Raw genomic sequence first — 17,411 nt, 5'->3', positions numbered from 1 at the left:
CGGAATGCCTTTGCTGCTACCCACAGCTCATCTCCCTAATGGCGTCTTCAGAACCCAAGGCCTGAGCCTGCCTTAGGGAGACCCTCCTTAAAGCTGACCTGCAGGGACAGCCCTCATGGTCTCCCTGTCCTGCCCTATTCCCTCTGAGCTGCCCACTAGCCTCTGTAACTGACCATCTATTTTATATATTGAGTCGGTAATAATGAGCATTTTCATTATTGGCTTTTTTCAAAGACTTAGCCACCAGGGGAAAGTGAACTGTTAAGTAAATGAGATTAGTTAAAATGTGTGGAGCTCTCTTGTCCACAACCTTTTCAAATATGTGATTAAACTCGGGGAGTCTTGTGCTGAGCTGCAGTGTAACCGAGGTAACAAGACCAACTACGCTGACTAATGCTGAGTCAGCTGTACCACCTCCTCACCACCACAGTAGTGAGAACAATACATCCAAACTCCATAAGACATAAAAATGCGAGGAGATAGCTAAAAAGGCGTCAGTATCTATCCCTCATATGTACCTACTGAAGTCACTAATTAAAAGTATAAGTCAAATGGGCAGTTATTTTTTAATGCTCTTGTATGTCATATGCACCTTTCCTAAATTATTCTGAAAGCAAGTTCCCACAGCCCTTCTGCCGCAGAAAGCGTTTCCTCCTTTACCCCGTGTTGCTAAGGGGAGGGCTCAGGTATATGCATATAAAGCAAAGCACCATGTGATGGTGATAACGGACACGATGATTTAGTGCACTTTTCCTCTCTTGTTTGCACAGGCTTTTTTCACAGGGACATGAAACCTGAAAACTTGCTTTGTATGGGTCCCGAGCTGGTGAAAATTGCTGATTTTGGACTTGCAAGAGAATTAAGATCACAGCCACCATACACTGACTACGTGTCTACCAGATGGTAACACTTATGTCAAAGCTCTCCTATGTTGAATAGTTAATTCTCTTTCTAGAGTGTCCACATTGGATATTTAAGACTAAATACATAGATTTCATATTCTTTACAGAGAGGAAAGAATTGGCTCATGGCTACTCCAATGAAACAAGAGAAAGAAAGATTTCACTCAGTCATTCAACAGATAACACTGAACACCTACTGTGTGCTAAATATTACTGTAGGCACTAGGACCACATGGCCACAAACAAAACAGAGGAGGACTCTCTGCTCCACGATGTCTGTATGACAGCCAAGACACAAATAAGTTAAATAGTATGAGTTACCAAAACCGACGTCACAGTCCCTGTTGCCCACCAACACGGGCATTCCACCCAAGGGAAGGAGAACTGGACAGTCTAACAGTGACATACAGAGTTAACACGGAGAGCAAAGGGCCACAGAACGAAAGAGCTGCTGCTGACTGTGCCATTTGCTTCAAGTGCAAAGCCAGGGAAGGCTGTGAGTTTACGTCAAAAAAGTGATTGCATGAGTCTTCAGGGATACCAGTAGCATGCATTTCTTGCCTCATTGTCAGACCTATGAGTGCATTCTATTTGTGGGAAATTTATCAAGCTGTGCTTGTGAGTTTCTGTGCATTTTCCTGTGTACATATTTGCAAAATCAAGTGTGTACATATATCATATGGCCATTATAAACAAAATAATGTGTGGAGAGGAGTCAAGAAGTTGGGGTCAGTGAGGAAGGAAAGAATGTTGATACATATATTAAATATTCTGAGACGGGGTTTCTCTCTGTGGCCTTGGCTGTCCTGGAACTCGCTGTGTAGACCTGGCTGGCCTCAAACGCAGAGATCTGCCTACTTCTGCCTCCCGAATGCTGAGATTAAGGTCGTGTGCCACCTCAAGTTGTAGTACCTTGTAACAGCCTTGACATTATGAAAAATGCTTTCTGAAGGAATTATTTTGAAGGAAATATCCTATCAACAACAGTCTCCAAAAACCAACAAACTGTAACTTTAGTAAGAAAAACAAAAACTGGTACTTTTCTGTCCATCAAGAGAAGCTAATGACGACTATACACAAAATACGCATTGGCATTTGCTGTCTACCACAAGGGGCCACCATTGCTGACACAGTGCAGACCGGAACACACCAACGTCCCAGGCAGCGTTAGTATGCATTTGAAAAGTCAGTGAATGCACAAAGAAACTGCATGAACATGATAGTGTTGAAAAGAATGAAAGCAGTAGTGGCGCACACCCTTAATCCCAGCACTTGGAAGACAGAGACGTGTAGATCTCTGTGAGTTTGAGGCCAGCCAGGTCTACACAGAGAAACCCTGTCTCTGGAAGAAAAAAGACAGAGGAAGAATGAAATTGTGTCAAATTTAGGAAAATGGATTGGACTGGAGACCATGTTAAATGATGCAGCCAGACTCAGGAAGACAGCTGCTGTGCAGAAGGAGATGAGCGGGGATTGGGGGCCAGAGGTGCCTACCACTTGCCTCTGCTCTTATAGATTCAAAATAGTGTTATCTATGTGAGGAAGTGTAGCAACAGTATAGGCATTTTCAGTGTGATTTACAAAAGGAAAAATAGGAAAAGTCCACTATCAAGGACAATCCATCTTTCCTTTCTTAACCTGTGTGTTGACACATACACACCTGATCACTTTTGCCCATGGCTCTTTCTGAACATTTCAGAAAGTACCTGCCCTCCTGATTATCTGTTTGAAGACCTACCTCAAGCCACACAAACATCTCCTCTACCTCTGTAGCACCCTAACTAACTGTGGTCAGGAAATAGATGTCATGCCCAGAGTCCCTGCCACACAGAAGGCACTTTGTCCTTGGGCCTTGCTGGAAGCTAGGAGCAGACAGTTGCCTCCTGCTGTCCATCCACTTGTGGCATTACCTGTACTGCTTTCTGTTCCCACAGGTACCGTGCTCCTGAAGTTTTACTGAGATCTTCCGTGTACAGCTCACCCATTGATGTGTGGGCTGTGGGAAGTATAATGGCCGAGCTATACACATTTAGACCGCTTTTCCCAGGGACGAGTGAGGTTGATGAAATCTTTAAAATTTGCCAAGTGTTAGGGACTCCCAAGAAAGTAAGTACTCTAGTCCCTAAGTAATCGTGACCTTTGAGTACTCCTCACTTGCTACTTCGCTTGTGTGTGTGTGTGTGTGTGTGTGTGTGTGTGTGTGTGTGACTTCTGATTATTTCTTACACTAGCAGAGGTGTGTAATATTTTCAGTTTCAAATGGCTTTATACTTTAATGGTTTCTTACAAACTTTATTATTTTATTGGGGAGCAATAGGATTGAAAGAAGTCAGAACCCCAGATTTGAAGGAGGAAAAGGTATTTGCTTTCCCTTAAAAAAACATAAGGGGATGGGCTGGAGAGATGGCTTAGAGGTTAAGAGTACTGCCTGCTCTTCCAGAGGTCCTGAGTTCAATTCCCAGCAACCACATGGTGGCTCACAACCACCTATAATGTTATTTGATGCCCTCTTTGGCAGATAAAGCACTCAAATACAGTAAATATATATTAAAAAAAAAAACATAAGGGTAGAGTCTGCTGAGACCTTAAGTTTGAGCTGCTGTTTGTGACTCCAGAACAGGCCACTAAGACTTCCCTGCTTGCTCTGTGACTGCCCATCCCCCATTCACTAGCCACTAGAACCCAAACCTTATTTTCTTTTAGCCTTTTTCTGTCTTCCACTTCTGTCTCTGCTATGGTATTCTACTGAATTCTGAGTACCTCTCCATGGCTATTGCCTTTGGGGTAGACCTTACCTTCTAAGATGCAATGATAAAGTCTGACTGTGTAAGTGCAGCCTGATTATGCCCGCACTGGCCTTCTAGTTGACAGGTGAATGAGCTGCTAAGGCAGAAGCTGATTGCATTTCCCTCCCACCAGTGCTCTAATGCTGGACTCGCTCTGATGTGTAGTGGGGTCTTCATGGGAAGCAGCCTCTTTGTAAAGCTTTTGTCCTTGTCTATTCAGTCACAGTCACCAAGGTGCCATTGAGACTAAAAACCAGGAGTTTCACATTTTGACATTTATAGATACACTTTTTCATTTTCACCCTCTCTCAGGTCCATGTTCTTTCTACAAGGCATCTGGTATTTTATTTGAACATTTATTTATAAGACTCAAGCATTACAGCTTTCACACATGGTTTCTTTGTCACTCCTGTGTTGTTATATACATCAATTACAAACCCCACCTTTCTCTTTATGTATATCCTTGAACAGAGTGACTGGCCAGAAGGACACCAGCTTGCATCCTCCATGAATTTCCGCTTTCCCCAGTGCGTTCCTATAAACCTGAAAACTCTCATTCCCAATGCCAGTAGCGAGGCTATTCAGCTTATGACAGAAATGTTGAACTGGGACCCAAAGAAACGACCAACTGCGAGCCAGGTGAGGCAGCTCTCCCAGGGAGGGAGGGTTTTTAAAAAATTACTTATTTTATGTGCATGTGTGTGTGTGTGCTTAAGTATATGGATGTGCACCACGTGTGTGCAGAACTCACGAGGCCAATAGATGACATTGGATCCCCTGGAACTGGAACTATAGGTGACTGTGTGCCACCATGTAGGAACTGGGAACCAAACCCAGGTCTTCTACAAGAGCCACCAGTGCCATCTCTCCAACCTCTAAATTTGTAAAGTTTTGGAATTTTACAAAAGCATCAATTATCAACCAATGTTTCACTAAGATCAATAAGTGCTAAAAAAAACAGCCGGGCGTGATGGCACACGCCTTTAATCCCAGCACTCGAGAGGCAGAGGCAGGCGGATTGCTGTGAGTTCAAGGCCAGCCTAGTCTACAAAGCGAGCCTAGGACAGCCAAGGTAACATAGGGAAACCCTGTCTCCATGCCCACTATATGCAACAAAGCGATAGCAAGGCCTCCTGCAAATGGAGCCACTGCATGGTCTCATGTGGTCTCAATCAGCCAGGAAGAAAGCAACCACTCACGATAATTCTGGGTGTGGCCTGCCTGTCAGGCACATGTCTCTTTTGGGTGATGCACAGAGGACTTCTTTGCTTGAGGGGCAGGATTCTTGTTCCCTGGGTAGATACATCAGCAAATTGGACTGCAGTACCAGAGTTTAGCCTGTGAACCACAAGAGGGCAGCATTGAGGCACTTTGTACCACAAATCTCTTGGTCTTTAAAATACTATCCCTTTGTTAGCCAATGGCTAAATTAACAAAGATGATAAATGTTATTGCTTAAATTTAATATAAATTCCATTTGAAAATTACTCCCCCACTTAAAAATTTTTAGTGTATGTGTTTTCTAAAGACCAGGCATATTTGAACATGAACAGGTAATTGGGGAAGAGGGCTAGGGTGCAGCTGCCCTGTGAGATAGTAAAACTCACTGCAGCAACAGTCCTGGCATAGGAATAAATCACAAGAGACTGTGCGTATCTACTCAGAACCTAAGCCATTAAAAACAACAGCTTATATAAATACTTGGTACCATGATGAGAAAACTGTGGCTATGAAAGAGGTACTAGCAAGAAGGCCCACAGGGTAGTCTTTGTTGACGTCCAGAGGGGACAGAGAGATGGCCCAGTGGCTTAGGGTACTTGCTGATGTCCTGAGTTCAATCCCTTGAGCCCACTTGGAGTTATTTATACTTTGGCTAGAGAAAAAGTCTCAATTCACCTTGCCTACAGCAGTATTATAAGTTAGCAGTTTATTTAAAAATTTAATTTTTTTTTTAAAAAGGGATTAGACAAAATCCAAGGAATGCACATAGGTGGATTTAGCTCTGTGCTTCCTCCTGGGAAGTCTGTCTTCTGGCCTCAGTTCTCCGCATTACCTATCCTGGTATTTCCTACAGAGATCCTCTCTGCTGGGTCTTTGTTAATGTAGAGTTCATGGTTAGCATGTGTGAGGCCCCAGGTTCAATACCCAGAACTCCCACCAGGAAAACCATTGCTAATAAATAGTGAGCGATTTGCCCTATATTAAGGATACATACAATTTAAACCTGGAAACATTCTGGTTAGCTACATTAATGTGATATGACATTTCCACGCTTTTCCAGGCATTGAAACACCCATATTTTCAAGTCGGTCAGGTATTGGGCTCTTCTGTACACCACCTGGATGCAAAACAGACTTTACACAAGCAGCTGCAGCCACTGGAGCCAAAGCCGCCATCCTCTGAACGGGATCATAAACTTTTGCCAAACATAATTGATCATCCTGTTGGGCAACCCCAGCCAAAACAAGGCCACCAACCACTGCAGGCCATCCAGCCACCACAGAACCCAGCCATCCAGCCGCCTCCAAAGCAGCAGGGTCCCCAGAAGCCACCACAGACAATGTTTCCAAGTATCATCAAAACCATGCCAATGGTGAGTAGCCAAGAATGGCGCAGCCTAGTGCAGTTTGGGCAGGAAGCGGCCAGGAACCACAAGGTAGATTGTCAGCGCCCTTCTAACAATGGAGCGTAGGTGGCACTGGTTCTGGGTCAAAGGCCCTGCTTTCCTTGGTTGAGGTTTAGCAAGAGATGAGGTAATATTTTAAGATGGTGAGGAGAAACCTCCAGAATAAAGGAATAACGTTCATATGGTGCAGGCATCTTTTAAGAATTCACAGAAGTACTGGGCACTCTTGGAGTACTGATCCTAAGTAGTAAGGATTTTCCTATGGATTTCACACTGTTATTCACTGATAACAAACACAGACTGGAAGGTTTTAAAAAACATTATTTTAATATAATTTAAAATGTAATATATCTATATATAATTTAAATTTTTTGATATTATATGATTATATTATTTTTTCCTTCCTCTCCTTCCCGCCAAACCATCCCGTAGTCTCTTTCAAAAGCATGACTTTTTCTTTAATTATTGGCATGTATGTGTGTTCCCAAATACATAAATACAACCTGTGCAGGCTGCACATTACTTGAATGCTCATGTTTTCAGGGTGACTGTTGGTAGTGGCCCTCTTCCCACCCAGATTTTTTTTCAAACATTGTATCTAGTTCCTGATAAATCCCCAACAGCTCTCACCATCTTTGCATGAGCCCTCACCACCCTCCCACTAATACCAAACGAGTCCTAACATACTGCTAATTTCTGTTTTTTGTGTTATATAGCATTTTCCCTTTCTATTAGAGTACAGGCTGGGTGACATTAGAAATATGCCTGTTTTGCTTATCAGTGTAACTCCAGAATCAAGAGGGTGCCGACCATGGGTCTAATTTTAATATTTTCTGGAAAAATGAGTAGCCTTCAGGGTCCAGAAGAGTCTCCATCCTGCTCTGAATATTAGAGAGAAGGGAGAGTGTGGCTTTCTAGTGTGTAACAGAAGGGACAGTGTGGCTTTCTAGTGTGTAACAGAAGGGACAGTGTGGCTTTCTAGTGTGTAACAGAAGGGACAGTGTGGCTCTCTAGTGTGTAACAGAAGGACAGTGTGGCTCTCTAGTGTGTAACAGAAGGGACAGTGTGGCTCTCTAGTGTGTAACAGAAGGGACAGTGTGGCTCTCTAGTGTGTAACAGAAGGAAGAGTGTGGCTCTCTAGTGTGTAACAGAAGGGACAGTGTGGCTCTCTAGTGTGTAACAGAAGGGACAGTGTGGCTCTCTAGTGTGTAACAGAAGGGACAGTGTGGCTCTCTAGTGTGTAACAGAAGGGACAGTGTGGCTCTCTAGTGTGTACCAGAAGGAAGAGTGTGGCTCTCTAGTGTGTAACAGAAGGGACAGTGTGGCTCTCTAGTGTGTAACAGAAGGGACAGTGTGGCTCTCTAGTGTGTAACAGAAGGGACAGTGTGGCTCTCTAGTGTGTAACAGAAGGGACAGTGTGGCTCTCTAGTGTGTAACAGAAGGGACAGTGTGACTCTCTAGTGTGTAACAGAAGGGACAGTGTGGCTCTCTAGTGTGTAACAGAAGGGACAGTGTGGCTCTCTAGTGTGTAACAGAAGGGACAGTGTGGCTCTCTAGTGTGTAACAGAAGGAAGAGTGTGGCTCTCTAGTGTGTAACAGAAGGAAGAGTGTGGCTCTCTAGTGTGTAACAGAAGGGAGAGTGTTGCTGTCTAGTGTGTAACAGAAAGGAGAGTGTGGCTCTCTAGTGTGTAACAGAAGGGAGAGTGTTGCTGTCTAGTGTGTAACAGAAGGGACAGTGTGGCGCTCTTGTGTGTAACAGAAGGGACAGTGTGGCTCTCTAGTGTGTAACAGGAGTCATTCTTCCAAAAAGGCTGCCTCGCAGGTATTTGAAATCAGCACTTGTATGATCTGCCACCAGATAAACTGTCCCCAACTCCCTCACATGCTCTGCAGATGATGACTCTTGTTCTGCAGGCCCATTAGTCCCTCCTCATTTTGCCTGCCAGTCAGAAAGAAGCTGCTCGTACATACCATGGAAGGTCAAGCAGGATGAATGTCTTCCAACCTTCCAAGAGTGGAGGGCCACTCAGGCCATGGAAGGTGGCATTTCCTCTTCCCCATTCCAAAGGCCACTGGGTGCTGGTGCACACTGAGAGGAAAGGAAGGAAAGTTCATGTTTACTGAGCAGTTCATAAGAACTGTGCACTGTTTGGCCTCTGGGTGTACTCACCAAGTTACAGGACCTAATCCCTACCCTTTCATCTCTATATAGCTCACATAGTCCACAGCTGGGATGGACGGTCCATCCATGAAATATTTCTGCATATCACACATTGTGAACTTCCGCTTGCATATTCCTTTTCTAGGGTTTAAAGGGTTAAAGGTCTCATGTCACCTCTTCAACACCGGTTTTTCTCTCCTGATCCAACAGTCCTGACATCTGTGGATTTGTTTAGTCATCTGTTTCTTCTCCTGTATCTTCATGATGAACAGAAAAGCAGGGTGGACAGCAACTAGAACCTTCTAGATTGGCATCAATGTGCTGATCACTCATTAAATTACTAGCATATACTGACCCAATTTTATTGGCCTCTGATTATTTCATTGTCGATCGTGAAAACTTTTGACATCAGTTTGATTAATGCTCGCGTGCATGCACTTCCTACCACATCAGATGGAATCACAGCTCTGTGGAAAAAAAGTGGTGGCTTATATGGCCCACCAGTTTCCTAGAATTTCTGCCCTCATTCAATGACAAAGTGTTGGCAGGGCTTGCAAACATTTACTTTCTACCTTAAAGGCATTGCTTGTATCTGTCACTTTCCAGTCTTCCCAAATATGCACTATCACCCTGTCTTTACTGGCATAGCCTGGCAGGGGGCAGCATTTAGCATCACACTAAATGACAGTCAGCTGAGTGTCATCTGCTAACTCCCTGCATCCAGAGCTTTGTCTTTTAATTCTGTTTGGTTTCGAAAGTGTTCCTCCCAACAAAGTAACAGTCTGGAGGCTGTCAAGCATCATTTCCTGCTGTCACCCATCCAGGTGTCAGCAGCTCTGTGCTCTAGTGAGCCGTTCTGTCCAAGCTCCGTTCCTTATTTTGAAGAAATTTTGCATTTTTCAGTTCACACGGCCCATACCACTTTATCAGTTTATTGGAAACCACCCAGTCTGTCTGTCTGAAGCCACAACGTCCTTGTTCCTTATTCCTGTTAATAAGGACACTAAGCTACGACAATTAGACATAAAATTTAAAACTTTGGTGCATGTGCATTTCTTGGGGAGGGGCACTCAGGAGGACCCTTGGGAATCCATTCTCTGTTTCTACCCTGCAGTCCCTGGATTGTCAGTAAGTGACTTGACACCCAGCTCGCCCCACCCACCTCAGATTGCCCCACCCATCTCAGAGGCCCTACATTTTAAAGTCATAGCAGCCCTTTCCCTTTCTGTGTCCACTGGAGTTACACTCAGTGAGTAAAGCCAGAAGCCTGCTGCTGTGGCTTGAACAATATAATATTTTCTCACATAACAAGAAGCTCATGGTGGTCCACCCAGAGCACTGGGACCTTGTCAAGGAATGCGACTGTCTGGCTCTGGCTCCACCTCGAGAGCAAGGGGTCAAAGACACCGGGCTGTCTCTGTCTTCCAGTGCCATCCCCTCAGCGATGCGTGTGTGGGAGGGGGGCTTTTATGCATTGGCCAGAAGGTGCCACCTGCATTTTAGAGAGGGCAGCATGAACGACACAGGGACACGCCCACCTCATGTCCTTCAGCAGGTCAGGAAGGCTCACATCGAAGTCTCAGTTTTCTAGATTCTTTCATCTATGAAAGGCCCCCGCAGAACCTTGGACCTCAACTACCCAGTAATGGTCAGTTTTAACTGTCAGTCCAACATGCATAATCTAGGCTCACTTGGGATGAGAGTCTCAGTGAGGGACTGCCTAGATCTGGCAGGCCCAGGTAGATCTTTGGGAATTATCTTACATTCCATGATGTGGGAAGAGCCAGGCTATGAGACAGGCTAAAACTAAGTGGGCCATTCCTTGGTTCTGAGTCCTGTGCTATATTAAAAAACAGAGATGGAAAAAAGAATGAAAGAAAGAAAGAAAAACCCAAAAGCAAGCAAACAAAAAACAGGATGGCAAGCTGAGCAGCCTGGAGGTGCACATGTATTTTGTCACTTTCTGCTTCTTGACTGTGGGTGCAGCTAGCTCCTTCAAGTTCCTGCTGCCTTTTTCTCAATTTGTGGGGTTGGGCAAAGAAGCATCAGGGTGCCAGGTTGGTTCTAGGCCCTTGTGCATGTTACCTATGTGCTCTACCACTAAGCTATATCCCTAGCCTCCTTACAGTACCTTGTCTACGTTAACATATTTAGATACACAAGCATTAACCATCTCCCTACAGTTACTGACAGTATTCAATAAATAGCATGTGGAACTCATTTGTTGCTTATGAACAAAAAAAAAAAGCTGCACTGGTAGGCTAGGCTAGAGCATCTAAGTTCCTGTAAGTACATTCTGTGATGTCCACATGATGACAGTCGCCTATGGCTGCGCTTCTCAGAACATGCCCTGTCATTGAGTAACACCTAGTTGTAAAGGGAAGGATCCTTGAGAACTTACTGTCTGATATAATTGCTCATGCAAATCTTAGATGATTTAAGACTTTAGTGGTGCTTCGCCTTGGTGGGGAGGCCTGGTGGCACTCAGAGGAAGAGTAAGCAGGCTACCAGGATGAGACCTGATAGGCTCTGATCATATGGTGGGGGAGGAGGTCCCCTTCTGTCACAGACCTAGGGGAGGGGAATAGGGTGAAAGAAGGAGGGAGAGGGGAATAGGAAGATACAAGTGAGAGGATAACAACTGAGATGTAACCTGAATAAGTTACTTAAATAAATAAATTTTTTAAAAAAAAAAAAAAAAAAAAAGACTTTAGTGGCGGATTTTGTTTTTCACCACAGAAGCCAGTCAGCACACTGGGCCTTAAAGGAGCCCGGAGACGATGGGGTCAGACAGTCTTCAAGTCTGGGGACAGCTGTGAGGACCTTGAGGACAGCGACTTTGGAGCCTCCCATTCCAAGAAGCCAAGCATGGGTGCCTTCAAGGAAAAGAAGAAGAAGGAGTCTCCATTTCGGTAAGATTGCACATTCACTGGGGAAATGTATTTTACTGCACACTGACTTTATCTCTCCTATTAAATACAATGACAAAGATTAATACTTTCTTCTACAGAACTCAGAAATCTATTTACTTATTATGTATACAGTGCTCTGCCTGCATGTACACCTGTAGGCCAGAAGAGGGCATCAGATCACATTATAGATGGTTGTGAGCCACCATGTTGTCTGGGAATTGAACTCAGGACCTCTGGAGGAGCAGTCAGTGCCCCTAACCTCTGAGCCATCTCTCCAGCCCCAAAACTCAGAAATCTTTATGAATAGCTCCCGAAAGTTAAAAATCTTGACTTCTCACAGTAATAAATTAGTGGTGTGTGGCTTTGTGTGTGTGTGTGTGTGTGTGTGTGTGTGTGTGTGTGTGTGTGCGCGCGTGTGTGTGTGTAGGGCAAAGTACTTATTTGGCCTTCATATTGCTCATATGGTTTGGGTTTTTGGTTGGTTGGTGTTTGTTTTTTAGGTAGAGTCTAGCTATCGTGCCCAGGCAGTCTTACACTGTGGGCCTCCTACTGTGTCTCCTGAGACCACAGGCACACATGAGCCACACCCAGCTCTCTCTTGTGAATTGTGACCATCACTGTTCCCACCTGGAGCTCACGTTTCTGGGTGCAGAATGCAGAGCATCACACACAAAGCTACGTTCTCTTCGCTACAGCACTTGAGCTTGGGAAGGACCTCATTCAGTCTCATTAGGCAGGAGCCATACTGCTTGGCTACCCTAGTTCTTATGTGGTCCTCAGATATAATGCTGAGATGCTAAACAAAGGAGGAACTGAGAAGCTCAGCATGGGCAGCTCCTCATGCCTCCTCCTCCTAAGGAGAAAACCCATAGGATACTTTGCTGACACCTGGAATCTGAGGAGGAAAGACACAACAGTTCAAAACCATCCTGGATAATACAGTTGATACCTGGTCTCAAAAAAGAAACAACAAAAGCCCAGCCCACAAAACCACGGGCCCAATAAATAAATAAATTAAATAAATAAATCCAGGCATGATGACACATACCTGTAATTCCAGCACTTGGGAAGTGGGACAAGGGGATCTGGGTTGGGACTTCAAGGCCACTTACCCAAATAGTGAGTTCAAAAAGCCACATCTTCACACACATATACACAGACAGACAGACAGACACACACACACACACACACACACACACACACACACGGGAGTGGGGAGAGGAGAGAACGCCTCCATATGGCACAGAGGATAACAACTGCAAGTTTAAGGCCAACCTGGCAACTCAGGGACATCTCTTCTCCAAATGAAAAGGGGCTGGAGGTGTAGCTCAGTGTTCAACGCTTGGCTTCTGTGTACAGGAGCCTGAGCTCAGTTCCATAGGAAAGAGGTGGGTAGAGTAGTAAAACTACAGTGGAATGAAGGGAAGGGAGAGAAGCCAGAGATGTGACCCTTCCCCAATAAAACACCGCTGCCTAGAGCTACCCCAGAGTGGGCAGCCAGGGTGCCGCCCTTCTTAGATAGAAATGACTTCCGTGGCAGACAGCGATGGCTATGGCTGCTGTCTGGTCTTCCAACATGAATCCATGACTGCAGCAATTCCAGAAGAGGAGAATTAGATTACACACCCATAAACCTCTACAGAGGTTATGCCACATGCTGTGTGCTGTCAGGACCGACTCCCAGGACTGGTGGAGATACGGTGGAAGTAATCAGTTAGCAATCCCAACAACAAAGGGACTCATGGCTCTGCATCAAGGAATCTCGTAATCATCCCTGAAGGAGATGGGGCGGGGCTATTGGTCTTCTTGCTGTGATTGGTGCTTTGTGTTGACTTTCAAGGTTTCCAGAGTCAGGACCCCCAGGCTCCAAGCACACGAAGGGGGAAAATAGGAATTTACATGCAGCTGTTTCCTTAAAATCTGACACAAACCTGTCAACTGCTTCAACAGCTAAGCAATACTATTTGAAACAATCAAGATACCTTCCAGGTAAGTAGGGAAAATTTACCACTTAATCCCCAGTACTCAGAAGGGAGGAGCAGGAGGACTAAGAATTCCAGCACCCCTGCCCCTGCCCCACCCCCATGCTATCTGATACCCTAGTTTAAGACAACAAAAAATGTCTGATGTTAATCAGAGTATTGCTCAGGCAGAGTAAAGTGCCCTGGTATCTCTGAAAAGAGGGCGCCAGGGAAGGAGAAAGCAGCTGTGCCTGTTGCCATGACCATGACCAGTCTGCTTCCCCCAAACCTGATCAAAGCTGTGCATGTATTTAGTACATGCTCAATTTTATTAAAGTGGGCACCCTCACTCCAAGTTTTTATAAAATGTAAACTAAAGCAATGTTTTCTAAATGATAAGCTGCGTGTATTTATTCACAAGCTTCCTCTGGCTGCTGGGGAGAATGGGCCAGAGGTGCAGATAGAGGAAGAGGCTGGCCAAGGTGTCATTGTGAGTGTGCACAGCAGCATCAGCAGAGACGTGCGTGTGCTGTGGGCGTGGTGGGGAGGGTGGGTCCTGCTGATAGGCAAGCCTAGGGGAAGACACACTGACACACTATGTATCATTACACGATGTTTTCTTGCCTGGATGATGTTTTAAGAAGTCAGTCAGTGCGGGTGGTAGTGGCCAACATCTCTGTCATCTTCTCTCATTCTCTATCTTACTTTTGGAGATACAGAGCCTGAACTCACATGTTGGCTGTCTAGCTAGTGAGGCTCTGGACCTTCCTACAGCCACCTTTTAGTGCTGGGGTTACAGGTGAACCCCATCACCACTAGCTTTTTACCCGCAGCTGTTGGGGCCCACACTTCCTTTGGAGTAATCTTCTTAATACAAGAACTTGTAATCTACTGCACATTCCCTTTTAATCTCTTTTTTTTTGATTAGAGTAAAAAAAAATGGGTTTAATTATGCCATTTTCACACATGTCCAAAGCTGGCCTTGCTCAGACTTGCTTCTTCCTACCCTTTCCTTGTCACTGCCAATGCCACCCCACCCTGCCAGCCCTGTCCTTTTCTTCAAATGGTCCCCTCCCCTTTTATGCCCTGCATCTTCTTTGTCAGATCACTGTGTTGTTGTAACTCCATCTGTAAGTGTTCCACTAGAAGCTATTTACTCAACCAGTGCTGCCTCAGGGAACCAGTAATGGACTCTCCAAGCTCCGGAGTTTCAGTTTCAAAAGAAACACTATGTTTCACACACAAGAAGTCTTCCTAAGGAAGTCAGCACATGATTGGAGATGCCCTGGCTACCATGGACTGTTCTAACTCCATCAGAGATGAGCATTGGCTAGTAACATGGCCGGCATGTGGCCCGCGGGCCTGGACCATGTAAAGCTGTCAGCTGCTCAGAGCTGAGTCATCAGTCAAAAGTAAACAAGTTCAGGACATGTTCAGACCTTTTAGATAAACCAGTTGAAAAGGCTCCCTTTGACCACTAGAACCAAAACCTGAGATGGAACTGGCGTTTCAGCCTAAAAAACAAAAACAAAAACAAAAATGTAATTAAAGCTACCCTCCTCTCAAGTTCATCTTCAGCGCCCTTTCGGCCCCAGACAGTGACAGGCTGTAGGCATCTGCTGTGTCTTCATATCAGATCTTTCTCCCCTGCTATGCCAACTATTCACCAGTGGCCTGTGAGAGACGTGGAGCCACCATGGTTTTGCAGGAAAACATGTGTGCTTGGTTTTTATGGGGTGTTTTGCGGGAAGATTAGGTGTTTGTTGCTACTTACATTACAGGAGGTGAGGTGTGTGCTGTCAGTCTTCCAGGGTTGTGCTGAGGGCTCAGAGTCATGTCAGAGTTCACTAAAGGTTGTAAACACTGGCTACGCGTGTTAACCTACACTTCTCCCTAGCCTTCTATGCACAGGATGTCTAGACTGTGTTTAAACATACATTTTCCCTCAGGATCACGTCCACCCTTTACTGCTTTGTTCTTCTCAGGTGTGAATCCCAAGAACGTGTCTTTGGTAGCCGGTGGCAAGGACCTAAACTCACACGCTTGGAATAATCAACTGTTTCCTAAGTCCTTGGGATCCATGGGGCCGGACCTTACTTTCAAGAGGAATAATGCAGGTAACAGATTCCTGTCACACATCAATGGCTGATGTTTGGTTGCAAATATCCACAGGCATCAGCATCCGGTGGAGATCCATGTGACCCTAGGAGAGAAGGGGCACACAAAATTATCTGAATAATTCTTGAGCACAGATATTTTCAGTATGTCAGCCCCTCATCTCCCACCTGGGGTCCTTCCTGAGTGGCTCCGCCTTCTTAGGGAGCCTCCCTTCCGTTCTCCCAATCCCCAAACAGGAAAGACTTCACACTCAACAAACTGACCCTAAACACAAACTTGTCCAAGGTGCCAGTCAAAGGGACTGGTTGAGAAAGGGGGTAAGCCTCGTGACTGAGGAGCTAATCCTTGTGAAAGCCAGGTGGCTGCTGGGAAGAGCTGGTGTTTGAGGCCAGCCTCAGCTACACACAGAGACTGTGTTACCTCACCCCCAACGTCGAGGAGCCTCACTGAACTGCTCATAGTGAATATGAAGGGTTGTCACAGATCGCTACGGAAGTGTGGTCCACAACGCTGTAGTGCAGAGAATAGTAACAAAAAGATTCTCAGCAAAGTAGTCACACCAGGGTTTCCCCAGGCTTCTGCCTGCAAACATGAAATTCAAGACAAGGCAAGAGTGCTGTGGCTGAGCCTCGCTTGCTCTTGTAACACTCACTGGCACAGAGGCAACAGGAAAGGGCTCAGCCCATTAGACTGTGCTCCCAGCAATACTTACCTTCCATGCCTAGTAATCAAAATATAGAATATTTGCCTTTTTATTAGCAATATACAATGATTCATTATAATGTAAAAATATTGGAAAACATACTTGTTATGATTACATAAATCTACATTTTTCCTGACATACATAATTTTTAAGTGTTGGGTTTATACTTTTAAGCCTAACGTTCCAGTTGGATAAAACCTTTGGAAGCAAAAGTATGGCGCAGGGGCAAGGGATGAATGTGAAATTATCACTTGTGAGAAGGTGCTAGCTTATATGCTCTCCCATCAGTGCTGACAGACTTTCACTCATTGTGATGTTTAGATTCCATCTTAAAGAAATATAAAATTTGTTTTATAATGTTATGATGATGATGAAAAGTTTTAGATATCAACTTAAAAGTGTGTTGAGTATTGAGTTCTTTAAAATGTAAGTAGTAGTAAGGCCGGGTAATTCCAGCACTCGGGAGGCAGAGGCAGGCATCTCTGTGAGTTTGAGGCCAGCCTGATCTACAAAGAGAGTCTAGGACAGCCAGGGCTACACAGAGAAACCCTGCCTCGAAAAACTATCAGTAGTATTGGGTTGATACGTCTGATGGTGGTTACAGCACATGAGCAACCCAGAGCTCTCTGATGTCACATCAACACCTTGGACTTGTTCACATAAAACCCATCTCTTACTTCAAAGGCCGTAAGAGGTAGTTCATTCTTGAACAACATGTGAGTAGCCATGCTGGGGATTCAGGTTGCCCCGCGTAACACACTCCAAGCTAAAAGTGGGCACATGAGATTTTATCAACTACAGAAGAAATTCACAATTCAAGGCATTTTCCAAATACATTGGTGGGACCACAGTGTGTGTGTATATGTGTGTGTGTGTGTGTGTGTGTGTGTGTGTGTCGGGAGGTGGGGGACACTTCTGCAATAGTCCTTGCATGCTATCCATGACATATGATCTGATAACACATTTTACATTTTATGGGTTTTGTTAAATTCAAAGGATGTTAGGTCAGACACTGGAGGTCGGCAATAAATGACTTTTAAATAGACTAAAAAGAGACAGAGATCACTGGCTCTGGATTGTACCATTCTAGCCCTACAGAATCTGTGAGTTCTCGTCAGTCATCCTGCATCATCGAGTCACAGATGTGTTTTGCGTTTTGAGTTTGGGGGTAACTTTAGTTTATAGACTTCTTACAAGTTCTTCAGACCCTCTGAGAACTCAACTTGCCTTTTAAGCAAGGCC

General features: G+C 44.9%; 1 protein-coding gene across 1 annotated transcript in view; it reads left to right on the top strand.

The window, feature by feature from the left end:
- Positions 1 to 17,411, top strand: part of Mak (male germ cell associated kinase) — a 46,294-nt gene that overhangs the window by 20,838 nt on the left and 8,045 nt on the right. The window contains exons 6-12 of the mRNA XM_051170385.1: positions 771 to 903; positions 2,837 to 3,008; positions 4,160 to 4,327; positions 5,970 to 6,281; positions 11,215 to 11,387; positions 13,228 to 13,376; positions 15,334 to 15,465. Coding sequence (XP_051026342.1) covers positions 771 to 903; positions 2,837 to 3,008; positions 4,160 to 4,327; positions 5,970 to 6,281; positions 11,215 to 11,387; positions 13,228 to 13,376; positions 15,334 to 15,465 — 1,239 coding nt within the window. The remainder of the gene's footprint in view (positions 1 to 770; positions 904 to 2,836; positions 3,009 to 4,159; positions 4,328 to 5,969; positions 6,282 to 11,214; positions 11,388 to 13,227; positions 13,377 to 15,333; positions 15,466 to 17,411) is intronic.

Source organism: Acomys russatus, chromosome 3, assembly GCF_903995435.1.
Source record: "Acomys russatus chromosome 3, mAcoRus1.1, whole genome shotgun sequence".
Taxonomy (NCBI): Eukaryota; Metazoa; Chordata; class Mammalia; order Rodentia; family Muridae; genus Acomys; species Acomys russatus.
This window is presented reverse-complemented; position numbering and strand designations above follow the sequence as displayed.